Raw genomic sequence first — 16,202 nt, forward strand, 5'->3', positions numbered from 1 at the left:
ATAATGCCGTTGAATACTTGTCGGAACGAAATGCGCATATGAGACTGTTAATCAAACCTGATGGACGATATACAGCGGCAGGAAGAGTGCAGGTTTTCTTTGAACGCATTTTTAAATGTATTTCGTACTTGAGATCTTAACGTCATATTAAATGAGCAATTAACCTCGTTAGCTGTAAAAACGAAACACGTTTGCAGTAAGTGCCAGTTAAGTTGCAGCTAAGGAAACACTGCAGGGATGATGGCGGCATCAGATTATGGGCTCTTAAGTACTGTCATAAACTCCCATCTGATGGGAGCTCCTCCCACAAATATTTCGCTCCAGGCTACTCCACGGTGGACTCTTCTTGGCGTTGAATTTGTTTCCATTTACCCAATACGTAAATGTTCCTGATTAAAAATTGTTTAATTGCGAATGCATGAGTTGTTCATCAGTGGGAGTTATTTGTGAGCTCATGGCCTGTTGCAAGCCTTTAGTTCACACATCTATCCTTACTTGTTTATGTCTAGTATATTCATTTACCCACTACTAAAGAAATTTATCGCTATCTTGTTGATTGAAGTCTTCCATGAAGGTGCCATGAGTAGTTAACATTTGTTGCGTCTTCTGATCTGTTAAACAACTACGTAAGCGGTTGCTCGAATGGATCCTTCAAATTCGTCAAATTAGATTTTTTGTCTTGCTACTTTCCTGTTGGATTTGGTCGTTGGACCAACTACAACTTCATGCTCTGAAAGGTGCGCCGTTAGATGGCAGTATCCAGAGGGGATGTGATCAAGACCTGTCTCCCTACCGTTAATGTCACATTATCTGCTTCAGCCTCCCAGATTTTAACAACTGCACATAGGCTTGTTCGCCCATTCCTCAAGGCATTCTCTCTCTGGCTCTTAATAACTGGCTAATAAATTTGATACCTATTCCTACTTTCCCTGCAGTGCAGGGACATAATAGAAATTACAGTAATGCTCTTTTGCGAAAGAGGATTTTCATTAATAAATTAGAATCGATAGTTGTCATCATCCATCGCAACATGTTTCATTTTGATGCGTCTGCTGGGAGGAAGGACAAACTTTCACTTACTGTAGTAATTGCCACATTTGTAACCAACTAATTAATGTGATAGATGCGAAATGTAATGTAGAATGCACATGTCACATCCTGTATCTCGTTTTAACTGGTGGTCACGGAGCTATTAATATAGCTACTGACACAGGGTGCTCTAATCGCATGGATTATACGGTTACCAATACTTCATAAACTACACTACTGGCCATTAAAATTCCTACACCGCGAAGATGACGTGCTACAGACGCGAAATTTTACCGGCAGGAAGAAGATGCTGTGACATGCAAATGATTAGCTTTTCACAGCAGTCACACAAGGTTGGCGCCGGTGGCGACACCTACAACGTGCTAACATAAGGAAAGTTTCCAACCAATTTCTCATACACAAACAGCAGTTGACAGGCGTTTCCTGGTGAAACGTTGTTGTGATGCCTCGTGTAAGGCCGGATTGTAGCCTATCGCGATTGCGGTTTATCGTATGGCGACATTGCTGCTCGCGTTGGTCGAGATCCAATGACTGTTAGCAGAATATGGAATCGGTGGGTTCAGGAGGGTAATACGGAACGCCGTGCTGGATCCCAACGGCCTCGTATCACTAGCAGTCGAGATGACAGGCATCTTATCCGCATGGCTGTAACGGATCGTGCAGCCACGTCTCGATCCCTGAGTCAACACATGGGGACGTTTGCAAGACGACAACCATAAGCACGAACAGTTCGACGACGTTTGCAGCAGCATGGACTGTCAGCTCGGAGACCAAGGGTGCAGTTATCCTTGACGCGGAGTTACAGACAGGAGCGCCTGCGATGGTGTACTCAACGACGAACCTGGGTGCACGAATGGCAAAACGTCATTTTTCCGGACGAGTCCAGGTTCCGTTTACACCATCATGATGGTCGCATCCGTGTTTCGCGACGTCGCGGTGAACGCACATTGGAAGCGTGTATTCGTCATCGTCATACTGGCGTATCACCCGGCCTGACGGTATGGGGTGCCATTGGTTACACGTCTCGGTCACCTCTTGTTCGCATTGACGACACTTTGAACATTGGGCGTTACATTTCAGATGTGTTACGACCCGTGGCTCTACCCTTCTTTCGATCCCTGCGAAACCCTACATTTCAGCAGGATAATGCACAACCGCATGTTGCAGGTCCTGTACGGGCCTTTATGGATACAGAAAATGTTCGACTGCTGGCCTGGCTAGCACACTCTCCAGATCTCTCACCAATTGAAAACGTCTGGTCAATGGTGGCCGAGCAACTGGCTCGTCACAATACGCCAGTCACTACTCTTGATGAACTGTGGTATCGTGTTGAAGCTGCATGGGCAGCTGTACCTGTACACGCCATCCAAGCTCCGTTTGACTCAATGCCCAGACGTATCAAGGCCGTTATTGCGGCCAGAGGTGGTTGTTGTGGGTACTGATTTCTCAGGATCTATGCACCCAAATTGGGTGAAAATGTAATCACATGTCAGTTCTAGTATAATATATTTGTCCAATGAATACCCGTTTATCATCTGAATTTTTTATTGTTGTAGCAATTTTAATGGCCAGTAGTGTATTATCGCTGTTTCACGCAGCAGAGGCGAGGAAGGTAGAACTCTCGGTTTTTTTTTTCTTCCTACGTTTGTTCCTGTAGCATGAAAGCGGTTTATTAGCGAACAGAGATTTATGGTTGATTTATCTACCTGACGTCCTCTACACATCTGAATAGTTCCTAAGCTGGCATTTAGAACACGGCGTAAAGCCAACAACTGCCAGATGGCGGAGCAGTAGCAGCTTGCGCACAGTAGCAGCTTGCCGCGCTCGTGCGAGCCTTGCTGGCAGAGCCGTGCAGCCATGCGATGCGTCATGCGACGCAGAAGGCGAGCGGCGGACCCGCGTGCGACCACGCACGCACTCAGCGCACAGGCATTTCCTGCCGCTCGGCTCGAATCGCGCGCTACGCACCGATAGCAAAGAAACACAAACTGCACACAGCCACTCGAACTATCATATCTGAAGCCCGTTATATTCACGGAAGGACACGTCTGACACTGGCGAACTCAGATCCCCCCACAGATGCAAAGTCAGTTTCTTTGAAGACTGGGTCAGAATGAAAGTTTCACTTTGCAGCGGTGAGTGCGCTGATATGAAACTTCTTGGCAGATTAAAACTGTGTGTGGACGAGGTACTGGCGGAAATAAAGCTGCGAGGACAGGTAGTGAATCGTGCTTGGGTAGCTCCGTCAGTTGCCGACATGGTAGCTCAGAGTGTTCGGTCAGAGGGTTAGCTACCCTCTGTAGCCTCTGTAACCTTCCGAAATTTCGAGACGAAATGAAGCTGACGACGGCTCTAGCGCCTGAGGGTCTGGCAACCCCTTCAACATAGGCTTGGTGCGGTTCGCCTACCTTCAGGCGCTAGGGTAGCCGCAAGGCTGAATTGGTGTCTGAGTTCCTGACAGGTACTACCCTTTTGTAACGTGCTCAAGAAAGTTACGTGGGTGGCACCGAGGATGTTGCCGAACTCGGGGTCTTAGAGGGACATTTTACCGTTTTATGGGCGCACATGTTAATGTTGCGAGCGCGTGATCACGCCACAGGAGGGCTGAAAAAGCAAGAGTACTCTTGGATGCTTCGGATCACTTTCAGATTTCGTCGAATAGGTTTGAACGGTTTCTAGCGGTTTCAACACGCACGAGACAGCGAAAATTGCGGTCGTGCTGCACTCGAAATGGGTGCGATGATGTTCAAAGGGGATACAGACCCACAGTGTCCTTAGAGAAGGGTTGAAACATCCGAGGGTGTCATCAGCGTGAAAGGGCATCAAGAATATGTTCCTGTTGCTCAATGCGCTGCGAACTGTCGTTTTCGAACGCGAAATGTGTGGGAATCAACGCCCCAAGGAAAGGGGTGGTTTCATTGATGCCCTCTGTCATCCCCTGAGGCCTTTTCGTGTCGACTGTGAGCGATAGTATGTCTGAAATGTTTTCCTCGGCCACTCGTAAGAAAGCCGCGTCTTATTTCAACGCAGAGTGTCGCGGTACTGAGCTCCACCGCAGAGACGTCAAAAGAAGATGTGGAATGTAAGAGGGACTGTGACGATCATCCCATCGCGTGACACGTGCACAGTCGAGGTGAGCGGAACTGTGGTCAAATGTGGTGCCAGTGTGACATCATTAACCTGCCTTACAGCACATGAACTAGTGAGCTGTGGCCTTTTTTTCGTGTTGACACCTTGCTGTTGGAAGTGGCGTCGAGGCCGAACGTGACGTCGCAGGGCTCCAAGCTTTGGAACTACTACAGAGGAAGGTTGCAGGCACCTTTCAACCAAATTTCAAGTTATGCGTTGCAATGGGAGGCAGTTACGGGGTTTCGAAAAAGTTATCCTTTAATTGTGTTGCGCAGAATATATTTATACAGCGTCTCCAATAATGCACAAACTTTAGGGACAGATTCCTTATACAGAAATAAGTAAACAAGGTCAAGTAAAGATTCACTCTAAAATGCATATGAACCGTTGTTCATCTTCGATACTTTGAAACATACCTCTTCTATAAGTTTATTCATGCTGAGCTCAGAGGAGAACAACAACTTCTTAGCGGAGACCGCTATAAAAGAGTTCTTGTAATTTTATTACAGTCCTGAAGATGGTAACTTATTTTTACCGAAACCTATTATCGACAGTGAAGTTTTATAGCGATCTCTGCCAAGAAGTTTTTGTTCTCCTGAGACATCTCCTCTACTGCAAGGTCTTTCCTTTCCATATTTTAGGAGGACGAAGTACTGACCAAAACAACAGAGAAATGTCGAGTAAACATGGAGTCTAAAATGCTTACATTAACACTTATGAACACTCCTTGATCTTTGTTAGTGTGAAGCACATCGCTTCTACTGAACAAGTGCCCACAGCTCTTAAGGTATGCGTTTTACAGCCGATGTTTAATCGACATTTTTTTCTTGTTCTAGTCTATACTATCTCCTCCCAAGATATGAAAAGCAAAGATCTTGCAGTAGAAGAGATGTGTTTCATAGATGAACAAGTGCTCATATCTGTTAAGGGGGGGTAGGACGTCAAACGAGCCGTCTTGGAGCAGGAGAGACACCACAGGACATTTTAATTTCCACTGTCTATACTTTTACGAATAAATTCATCAAACTTTGTCAGCATGACCAGGAAGCATTAAGGATTCACAATCATAGCAGTGGAAGTTCAAAAAAATAACAAAATAATTTTTTACATGAGAAAGTTCATCATTTTTTTCACTTCTATTGGCTGCGTTTGTTGCTATAGGTACATGTTTCTTCATAAGTAAAAGAGACTCTTCGATGAATTTTGTACAGCATTCAATCCATACTTACAGGTGTATGAAATTCTAGAAACTATTTAATTTCTGAAAAAATGAATGTGCTGTTACATTTTAAACTTCATGTTTAGAAAAAACTCAAAATTTATAGTTAATTATCGCAATTTTTACCACAGTTTTTAATAGATTTGGAAAATTCTAGAGTTTCATACACCTGTACGTATGGTATGTATGCTGTGCAAAATTCATCGAAGAATCTCCCTTACTTATGAAGAAAAGTGTACCTATAGCAACAAATGGAGCCATTGGTAAGTGAAAAAAAGGTGAAATACAAACGTAAAAAATAAATTATTTTCTTATATTTTTGAACATCCATCACTATAAGTGTAAATCTTGAATCCTTTCTGGTCATTCTGACAAAGTTTTATGAATGTATTTTTAAAAGTATAGACAGTGGAAATTAAAAATTCCTGTGGTGTCTCCTGCTCCAAGTCGGCCCGTTTGACGTCCTACCCCCCTTAAGGTATGCGCTTTAGAGCTCTCATTTACTAGACGTTTTTTCGATGTATAATGAGTCATGTTCATGCTCAAAACTAGTAGAATAAGAAGAAGAATAAATTACAGCTGCGATGAAATACACACACAAAAAAAAATGTATTTCATACAATGTATTAAAGCTGCTAAACAGCACGTACAAAAAGTAATTCAGTTCCTCACTATTTGATGGTGATATCTGAAACACGGAAGTCCGAAAGAGATAGGAGACAGCCATTCTTATCGAAACGCACAGGTGGTCTGACACCACGCCGGTGTAACCGACTGGCACTCCGCACGTGGAACTCATGCCTGAGCGGAGAGCCTATACCCAAAGGTGATCGGTTTCTCACAAGCGGTGGACCGGGCCGCAAGAGGCAGGAAGCAGGCGTTTAAACGGTCGGCTATTATAACAGCGAGGGCGATCGCTCGGCTGTGGACGCGCCCGCACAGGCCGTCACGCTCGGTAACGCGCTCCCCAGACACCTGCCCTGCACCCGTGAGAAACCCGAGAGCTCACTGCACTTCACAGCAGCGCCCGGCCGGGTCTCATGCGTGATACCAACTCCTTACTGAAGCAATTAGTGGCGGTACACCTGAGTACAGCTAAACACTGGAACTGCTTTCGCGGGGGAGAGCCTACTTTCACCCTCTTTGGTGTACAGCATGTACGGAATGACTCAGAGGAACGCAGAATTTAGGACAGAAGGTAGATCAAGCGTAAATGACAACTGAACTGGCAGGGGTGATTATTAACATGTGGTATAATTAAGATATCTACATCTGCATTCTGCAAACTACTGTGAAGTAGATAGAAGGGTGTGCTTTCCAGTGCACGAGCTATTGGGGCTTCTTCCCATCGCACTGTCATATGAAGTGCGGGAAGAATGACTGTTTAAACGCTTTTGTAAGCGCTGTAATTAGTCTGATATTGTCTTTGCGATCCGCGAGAGTGATGGGTAGAGTGTTACAATACATTCGTAGTGTTGTCACTTAAGGGGCTCCGGAAAGGCTCAAAATCATGAAAAATTCAATTTTTACTTTTTTGCGTTTTCTGAATCTGCAGACTATTACCTTTTAATAGATTTATAATTTATTCAATTCCGAAGACTACAACTATTTTTAAATTTTTTTTTGAAATGTGTTCTACATGGGCGTGACCCACTGTGGCGCTGTTAAACTGCTGTCAAATGGTGTTATTATTAACGTCCGTGTTCATCAGGTACATTTTAGTGATGTGAGATAAAGTATGCGTTGTGGCTAACCTGTGATGGTTCAATATATATCGCTGGTGTGATTGTCGATTGTTTCATGTTTATTTACTCTGTCGCTATCTCGAAAATATTCGTAATTAATTCTGTTTCTTGAGTCTCTGTTTTGTTGAAGTATAATAATGAGTAAAAGTAAAGTTATTAGAAATCCTCTGAAGGCTTTTAAGAAAAGGAGAAATGTTGGAAAGCCAAAGGTATGTGTTATTACTGTAAACAATAAAGACGATAACCAAGTGAGTGAACCTAACCTGTCAAGTACACCTGCCCATAGCAGTCAAAGTGGGAAAGAAAATACTTCACAGAAGAAGCTTGGTTCAATGAGTGAAAACTATGAATGTTTTATGGGCGAATCGGATGTGAATGAAATATTTGATATGTCGGTTCTCAAAGGAATTTTTTCAAACTGTGTAAGATGTATTCATTGTAGTGAAGTTGGTCTGGAACTCTCCATAATAAAGCACGTAGGACTTGCTAGTGAAATACAACTGAAATGTGATAAGTGTTCATACATGACCACCTTTTGGAACAGTGTTGCAGTAACTGCAACTGAAGAAAATGGTAGCAAAATCTACGAACACAACAACGAGCGATGCTTGCTTTAGACAAGGAACGCCTTCGGGCTGCAGACAGGGCTGTAAAGAGTCTACAAATACAAGCAAGAGTAAACAGGAGGAGGAACAAGAGGAAGCTGGAGGAGGAGTTTGCAGAGGATGAAGATAATCCATCCTATGGACCTGGAATGCACTAAAAAATTAATCCAATCTTTGTCGCTCGATTCCCAAAACTTTTATTTTCTCATACTAATTACATGTTTTCTAAGGATCTTCCAAACATATTTGTTTCAAACTTTCAGTAAATGTTACACAGTACCTTCTGCATAATTTAACACAGCCTTTTTCCAAAAAACTGTATATTTTTGAATATATAAATAAAAAATTGCAAAAAAATGTTGTGAATTTTCATTACAATTGAAAAAAAAATCATCTTTAATAACTGAACTAAAATTTTGTAAAATCCCTGTGTTAAGTTGTAGCCCATATTCCAATAAATGATCTGTAAAAAGTTCAACTTCCTACCTCAAATACTTTGTGAGGAAAGAAGTAATTTATAAGCGTTATTTTAACATTGCAAGTATAGGGCGTTCCGGAGCCCCTTAAAGCTGGTTCTTGAAACTTTGTAAGTAGGTTTCCATGGGATAATTTGCGTCTGCCAGTTCAGTTACTTAAACATCTCCGCTTTGCTCTCTCATGTGTCAAGCAAGCCTATTACAATTCGTGCCACACTTTCGTGTAACGTTCAGCATCCCACGTTAGCCCTATTTAGTATGTGTCCCACACCTGAGCAATATTGTAGGATGGGTAGTGTGTGTGTGTGTGCGTGCGTGTGTGTGTGTGTGTGTGTGTGTGTGTGTGTGTGTGTGTGTGTATTGTAAGCTATCTCCTTTGCAGCCTACATTTCCTTAGTGTCCTACCAAAGAACCTAAGTCTGCCACCTGCTTTAACAACTGCTGAGACTAGATGATCGTCCTATTTTATATGCTCACTAATTATTACACCCAGGTATTTTGTATGAAGCGAATAATCCCAATCGCGAGTAAGACATTGTGATCGTAGGATACTAAGTTTTTTTCGTTTTGTGAAGTGCACAGTTTTACAGCTCGGAACATTTAAAGAGAGTTGCCAATTCTTACACCAAAACACTTGACTCACTATTTGTGCAACTTGCTTCAGAAAATATTTCATCCGCGCAGAGTCTGAATTTCGCCTATACCTGTAGATGACCCTGCATTTAAGACTACATGCTGCGTCCTCTACACCAAGAAATCTTCAGACCGTTCACAAATTTCGCTTGTAGCCTCATACTATCGTACTTCTGACAGTAAGCGTTGGTGTTTACTGACCTAAATGCTTTTCGGAAATGCAGCTAGCATTAGGAGCAAGATCAATGCTGTGTACACTACCTGAAGGATTGCTGTCGAGTGTTCGAAATTTTTATTCTCCTGAACTAGGTGCGCGTATGTACTCTGTTGCCAGCTACAGTAATGGATACTATCATCTAATGGCCCCCTCTCATAGCTACGAAAATCCACAAGAACAACTGTCATCTGATTTGGCTGTCCTCTGCTTGGCATATAGGCGACAGGCCCATATAGGCGATGGCTCTTCCATTATTTAACTAAATACGTCGCCAGAAGCAAGTCAGCGAGTTTCCTTGCGCCCCTAAACTCGTCGAACATTTAATACTTCTTCATTAAAGACCTTAATGTTAACGAGGCGTTCAATCCTTACCGATATCTTCCACGATCGTATTCATTGTGTGGATCTTCCACTGTTCTCGTTCCTGTAACTGTTGAATGCCCTGCAGGAAACACGGTTTTCGATGGTTTCTGCACCCGCCCTGCATCTTTTGAGTCACTCCCACTCCGAGCTGTTCGTGTCCGCTGCGTTGGGTTTTACCTCTTGGTCATAATCGTGTCACTCAGTTTTTCAAGTGGGTGAAAAAACTAAATCGGAGAGTGATGTCCCGACTGCACTTGAAATGCAGCTCCTCACTCAGGAGCTTCGCGCAAAGCCTGTGAGTGGTCATTCGTTATGATTTGAAACTTGTTTCCCAGCCTATTATACACCGTATGTTTTATTTGGAAGATGTGTAAAGGAACCAGACGAAAGTTGAAGGTTTGTGTCGGTAGCCGAAGTGTTCTGATTTCTCTAAGTTGATGAAGTTCTGCCCAAGTCCAGTCCTAGTTCTACAGTCAGTATTAACCTACGACACACAATCGTACAAGGAATGAACTAAAACTCTTAACTGTGTTTTCTACAATTACAATTTAATTGGACATGAAAACTTTTATAATGTGGCCAATGTTAACACCAGCACTTAAGAGTAGGTGTTACAGCGCTGATTGTGTTCGCAAGGTATTCACGTGACGCTGTGGAAGTGGAGAGAGGTGACTGTATCAGGCTTTGGAACAACCTTTTCTTGCAAAGATGGAATCAGGAGTTCACGTACCTGATACAGCGAGCATCACTTAGGCAACTACAGGGTTGCCGTTATTCATTTATATGATTGATAGGAATGTGTCCACTTTTATTATGACTAAATTTAGATTTCATCGCCTTTCTTGCCTTGGTTTTGCTTAATTGCTAATCCTGGTTCCGAAAACATTTCTCTAGCATATATGCATAAATTTTGACTTTTGCGTTTTTCACATTCCACTTATTCTCTCCATTCTTCGGCCAAATTACCAAGTGAAATAATTGCTATGTTGTCACATCCGTTGTGATAATCTGTACAATTGACATTTTAAATCTGCTGAAGTATAAAAAATCTTTACAGATTGCAACTGTAAACAGAATCTTTCAGCAAACATTTCATAACTTCCCTCTACCTTTTTGCGGGACCCTAAAGTTGTGAAAATACCCCAGTGTGAAAAACAGATCGGCGTAATTTTACAGACAGACTAGCAAGCATGTTATTTAATATCACCTTTCTCGGGCATTTGCAATAACTGTGCGGTAAAGGTTGGAAGATTTTAGGAGGAGAAATAAGGAAAGGGTAGGATGGTATTTAGAATCCCGATGCTAACGCTTAATGTCGTTTTTAAGTATGCTTAATGTAGGACAGCTAATGTCATTGGTGGTAAATATTCTGGAAACTATTTCGAGACCTAGGCTCCAAACGAAGAACTTCCTAGATATGGTCCAAACGTTCCTGTCGATCTGGAAGGGAAAGTTACGGATCATACCATGGATCGTTTCGATCGATCTCTTGAAAAGAGAGAGAGCGAGGCAGCGCAGTGATTAAGGCCTTGTACCCCAATTCGATAGGAATGGTGTTCAGGTTTCCTCCGGATCGGTCTAATTCATGCTTACCGCGATCGCCCTCTATCACTTGAGGCACGCAAAGTTCGTTCGAAAGGTTCACGGCGATATCGTCACGTCCTTGCCTGTCATTAATGATATGAGACTGGATGTGACATTAAGTCTTCAATTTTCTTCCTTTCTGTTTCGTAAAGGCATCTGGGTCATACGAAGAGGGAATTTTAGAGTTCCTTGCTGAATGTCTACGCGCCACACTTTACTAAATTGCTCTATAATTTAAGTAATAATCTATCAATACGCTGACAGAGGCACAGAGCGTCAGTACTGATACTGGAGTAACCTCTGGCAGTCTCCTTTCATCCTTCGTGCAGTGGGTGTGCTTGCCGATTTAGGTACCTAAGCATTAATTTTAATGGAGTCAGTGATTCGACTACAGAAGAATGTAGTAAAAATAAAGCAATTTGTCGGAGAGCTGATTCGAAAGCATGATGCTCTGCGTGTAGGTTGACACCTCACTAGCGCGACTACTGTGAAGAACCATGAGCGCTGAAGATGCTGGTTGCTGAGATAATTCGGCGGCGCGAATGCAGTAACGCTGCGCGAAGGCGATAATAGCCCCTGACGGGCGTCCGAGGCGTTCCCTCCTGGAGTTTCTCAGCCGTTTTGCTCGAAGAATACTCTGTGGAATTCTGTCAAAGGTACGTAGGCCCGGTCCTAAGCATTTAATGACCCAGACAGCCATGCTTATTTTGGATCCCTCACAATTACACTGAATTTGTTACGTGTACCGATTTCTTTAATATTTCGTACTATCTTTTTCTCACCTTGGGTTCGTATCGTTTTAGTGCAGGACCTCACCTGGCGCCTCTTCCTTCATCGTAGACCTGTCGCTTGTTTCTGTCGCCTAGCTAATGTCCGTAACGACGTGCTAAGAGCGTCAACTGTGCTAGTCGTTTCGATGTTTTAACTGTTTGTGTGTTGTGTTAACGTGGTGGAGATGGACAATGGGTCCATTAGGGCTCGGTCGTTCATTCAGCTGTGGGTCACTATCTTGTTGTCAAAGTTGGCATTCGACACCTAGCGTCACATTATCATGCTAAGATCTACTGTGTAAAGTACCTATTTTTATCCTCACTTATTCTTTGGAGTACTTCTTCATCTCAAATTTTATCTATCCACTGAAGTTTAACGTTCTTCGCTAACACAATTTTTCAACTTTTTCCGGGTCTTGCTTCTCCAGACGTCCGATAGTTCACGTTCGACTTCCATGAAGTGCTCCAAACGAAACTTCTAGAAACTTTTTCTTCAATTGTATATTAGTATCTGATACAGTTGAGCTATTTTAGTGAAGAAAGCTACCTTCGCCTATGCTAATCTACTTTTGGAACATCTTCATGTACTCTTTATCAACTGTGGTCATCCTTAAGCCATATTCAGTGCTAAGTATATGTTCCTTTCGGCGGGTCTTCTACTCTTCCTTACATCCGGCCAAGGAGCTGCGTCGTAGACGAAATTTGTTTTTTTATTTCTCTTCCGAAATTTTCTTTAACTTTATTGCTTCCTTGACGAACAGGTTGTGAACAACAAGCGTGATTAGCTGCACTTCTGCCTCTCACCGTCCCTAACACTAACTCGCCTTCGTTGACCGTTCATTTTTGTCAGTCCCACGTAGATTTTGTACATGTATGATATAGACCGTTTGTCTATGACTGTGTCGCCCAGTCTTCTACGGATTGTTCTCTTAACATGCCCTAAGTTACAGAAGGCTTTCGCTGGGTCGACAAATGCTAGGAAGATATCCTAATTTTTCTTCCCTTTGACTTCAGCTACCAAGCGTAATGACAGAATTGCTCTTCTCATACCTTTTCTCTTTCTAAAACCAAATTGATATTCCTGCACTGTGTTTGCAATTATTTTCTATCCTTCTGTATATTATTCTGATCAGAAATTTACAAGTGGGACATGGCAGACTAACGTCTGACAGTTTTCACATTTATCTGCACGCTACCAAATTATCCTGCAGTCGTAAACGGCCTATTGTGTTAAATTTGTAGTCAGATGTAACTGTAGCTGTTAACCTTTGAGAGTCAGCGCCTTCGTCCCATATTCAGACAGAATAGTACGTATAGCGAGAGATAACAATACAAGAGAGCATAAATCGATTCCTGCTTCGGATTAGCGACAATTGGACTGATCCAGCAGTCAGTCAAGGTACAGTTCTTAGGCGGTTCCCCAAGCTTCTGCGGGGGAGTTAACGCTATTATCTGGATTAGCCGCATCCTCCCCTGCCCCACGTGTCTCACCGGTTAGGTTAAAACGATGCAGCTTCGGAGGAGATATAAATGCCAATTGTACAATGCAAATGCTCGCTGTGCTGCAGTCGAAACAAAACCAGTAGATGCGCAGATTGGTTGCTATGCTATGAGACAAATTAAACACATCGGCCTTACACCCTTAATTTATTATTAACTTGTTGAGGTTATGAGTATGGTAACTGTGCTTTGGCAGTAGACGTATCCCTGGCTATCAGGCACTTCGTTTCTTCTCATCATACAACCCACAAATTTAATGCCTGTTGCACTGCGCTAAATTGCTATCCTTGTCTTCGAAGCAATGAGTCTGGAAGTGTGTTCGTGTTGCAGGTGCGGTATACTGGCTACCGGGACCGACCACTGGAAGAGAGGCAGGCCCGCTTCCACAACGGCTGTCGTGAGGGGCACACGGAAATCGTAAGTGTCTCTCTCTCTTGTTTGGCTACATCATATATTTTTCCTGGAACGAATGCAATAGATTTCGCGAGTCTCATTCATTTCTGTATGCTGTTTTGAATATCCTTAACCTGTAAAACGCTCAATAATTACAAATAATTACAAAATAAGCAACGCGAAAAACTTAAGTTTGTTTTTGATTGCCTAGTTGATTTTTTTTACAAAAAAAGGGCTATTCATTCAGTTTTAGAAGACATCAAAAATTTAAAAAATAAAAAGGAGCTGATATTATCACGACTATATTAAAATGTACTATTCTTCCCATTCCATGGCGTATCGGGTACAGCAACCATGGGCAGTATTTCGAAATAAAAGTAGTCTTGGTTGCAGAGAAAACAAAACCCTTTCGCCCCTCTGGGGTAACATCAGAAAATCTATAAGACAAAGACAACAGTATACGTCAAGGTATGGTCCAGTATAGCTTTGCAATGTAGGAACATATATACTCTGACGAAAAGTCCTTTCCTTTTTTTCTTTTCCTTATAGATTTTCTGATAATGTCTCAGAAGGATGAAACGCGCCAGTAAAAGTATTTTTCCCTTGCAACCAAAACTTTTTTTCTTTCACACCACTAGTAATGATTCTTAACACTTTACGCTCCTTTGAATTATGCTCAAGAGACCTAAAAAGGGCTTCCTGCCCCCCTCCAGACTCTCCCGTCAGGCCCCCCCCCCCCCCCCCCAAAAAAGAAATCTGATGTCATCGAATAAAAAACGCTTTTGCTGTGATATTTTACTTTTACAACTCCGCAAACATTATCAGTGTTACATTCGAAGAGAAAAGTTCGAAGGCACCGAGCGAGGTGGCGCAGTGGCTAAAACACTGGACTCGCATTCGGGAGGACGACAGTTCAGTCCCGCGTCCGGCCATCCTGATTTAGGTTTTCCGTGATTTCCCTAAATCGCTCCAGGCAAATGCCGGGATGGTTCCTTTGAAAGGGCACGGCCGCCTTCCTTCCCCGTCCTTCCCTAATCCGATGAGACCGAACCCCAAAAGTTCGAAGGCAGAGTTAAACGTCATGTTACAGCCGAGGCGCAGCTGAGAACGCCGCCATCTTGTAAACAACGTATTAACACTTAAAAAAATGAGCTTTTGATCCAATTTTCACTCATGAACTGGACATTTTCGTACATTACCGTCATCCTGTGAGATTACGGTCTATAACCTGGCTTGCTCACGGTGATGATTATAAACTACGTAGTGTTATTGTCTGGGTATTTACGAATGTAAGTTATTCCATCACAACAGCTAATGATGCTTTCCAATGCACATTCACCGTTTTTTCACATTCTGAACGATCTGAAGATGGTTGCAGATAGCAACCGAAACTAGTTGTCGTACTTTGTGACAGTAAAATTGCGGTATAGACGTAAAAGTTTTTTTTGCTCAAAAATTTATTTCATAAGGCACATTAAGCCCTCAGTCTCCTTCATGGCTATGTCAGGCTTCACTAAAAAAATAATCTTTGCGTCACAGAAGAATTTTTCACTTCAGAATCGCCAATCGCGTATTCAGCATTCTTGGAAACATGTACAGTTCTCACCCCTCACTCCTCATCCTGTCCCAAAAACTATTGTTAATGGATTCAACTACTAATCATTTACATTCGATTTCTCATTTCATATAAACCATAAGACGATTTTTTACAGTTAAGTTACCCGTTTGATTAATCACTTTTCGTCCCAAATGATTTAAACATCAATCTTTCGTGATCTTAAATTTTCTGCCATCCCTGTATCGAACACTATTTTGACTGCGAACATATATAATTTCATTCAAGACTACGATATTCGTTTCTGAGTCTGTGATTATAAGTGTTAACATTGGGGTAACATAATTAGGTTAAAAAATTACATTTTAAATGACAGAATCCTTAAAAATGTAAATGTTGTGTCGCATTGTTGGCTGGGATATCCTACGGGGTGAGGTTCTGCCGCCTATCGGAAAAAGTGTTCTTTCTCCGCTCTCACTGGCCCTTTTCCATGCGGATATGTGAGAGCTGTGTCGTATGTGTATTCGTAGAGTGTAGGTTGCTTGTATAGTGTAATGTTTGTAATATGTGTGCATAAAAATCCTTTTTCTTAGTGCTTCGTCTGATTACCGAACCATCTTCAGATCAATCTAAAATATTGTTCAGTTTGTGAGACTCACGACACATCGTCGTATTTTCTAGAGCTAAGTCGCCCTAGTTATGTAAAAAAAACCTGAAGTGAAACTCGTAGTTGGTTATGTAAACTAAATACGTTAACCACTCATCAGAGTTGTCAATTTACATAACCAACAAAGATTGTCACGTTAGGATACTTTATTTAATTACGGGCTCTTAGTTCCAAAAAATACGACGCTGTGAATGTGTGTCACACACCGAACAAAATGGTTCAAATGGCTCTGAGCACTATGGGACTTAACATCTATGGTCATCAGTCACACACCGAACAACATTTAAGATTGCTCT

General features: G+C 42.4%; 1 protein-coding gene across 1 annotated transcript in view; it reads left to right on the plus strand.

Moving 5' to 3' along the window:
* The window catches only part of LOC124775155 (protein big brother), a 224,316-nt gene that overhangs the window by 15,547 nt on the left and 192,567 nt on the right, over positions 1–16,202 (plus strand). Inside the window, exon 2 of the mRNA XM_047249995.1 lies at positions 13,622–13,708. Within this exon, the coding sequence (XP_047105951.1) occupies positions 13,622–13,708 (87 nt within the window). The remainder of the gene's footprint in view (positions 1–13,621; positions 13,709–16,202) is intronic.

Source organism: Schistocerca piceifrons, chromosome 2, assembly GCF_021461385.2.
Source record: "Schistocerca piceifrons isolate TAMUIC-IGC-003096 chromosome 2, iqSchPice1.1, whole genome shotgun sequence".
Classification (NCBI taxonomy): domain Eukaryota; kingdom Metazoa; phylum Arthropoda; class Insecta; order Orthoptera; family Acrididae; genus Schistocerca; species Schistocerca piceifrons.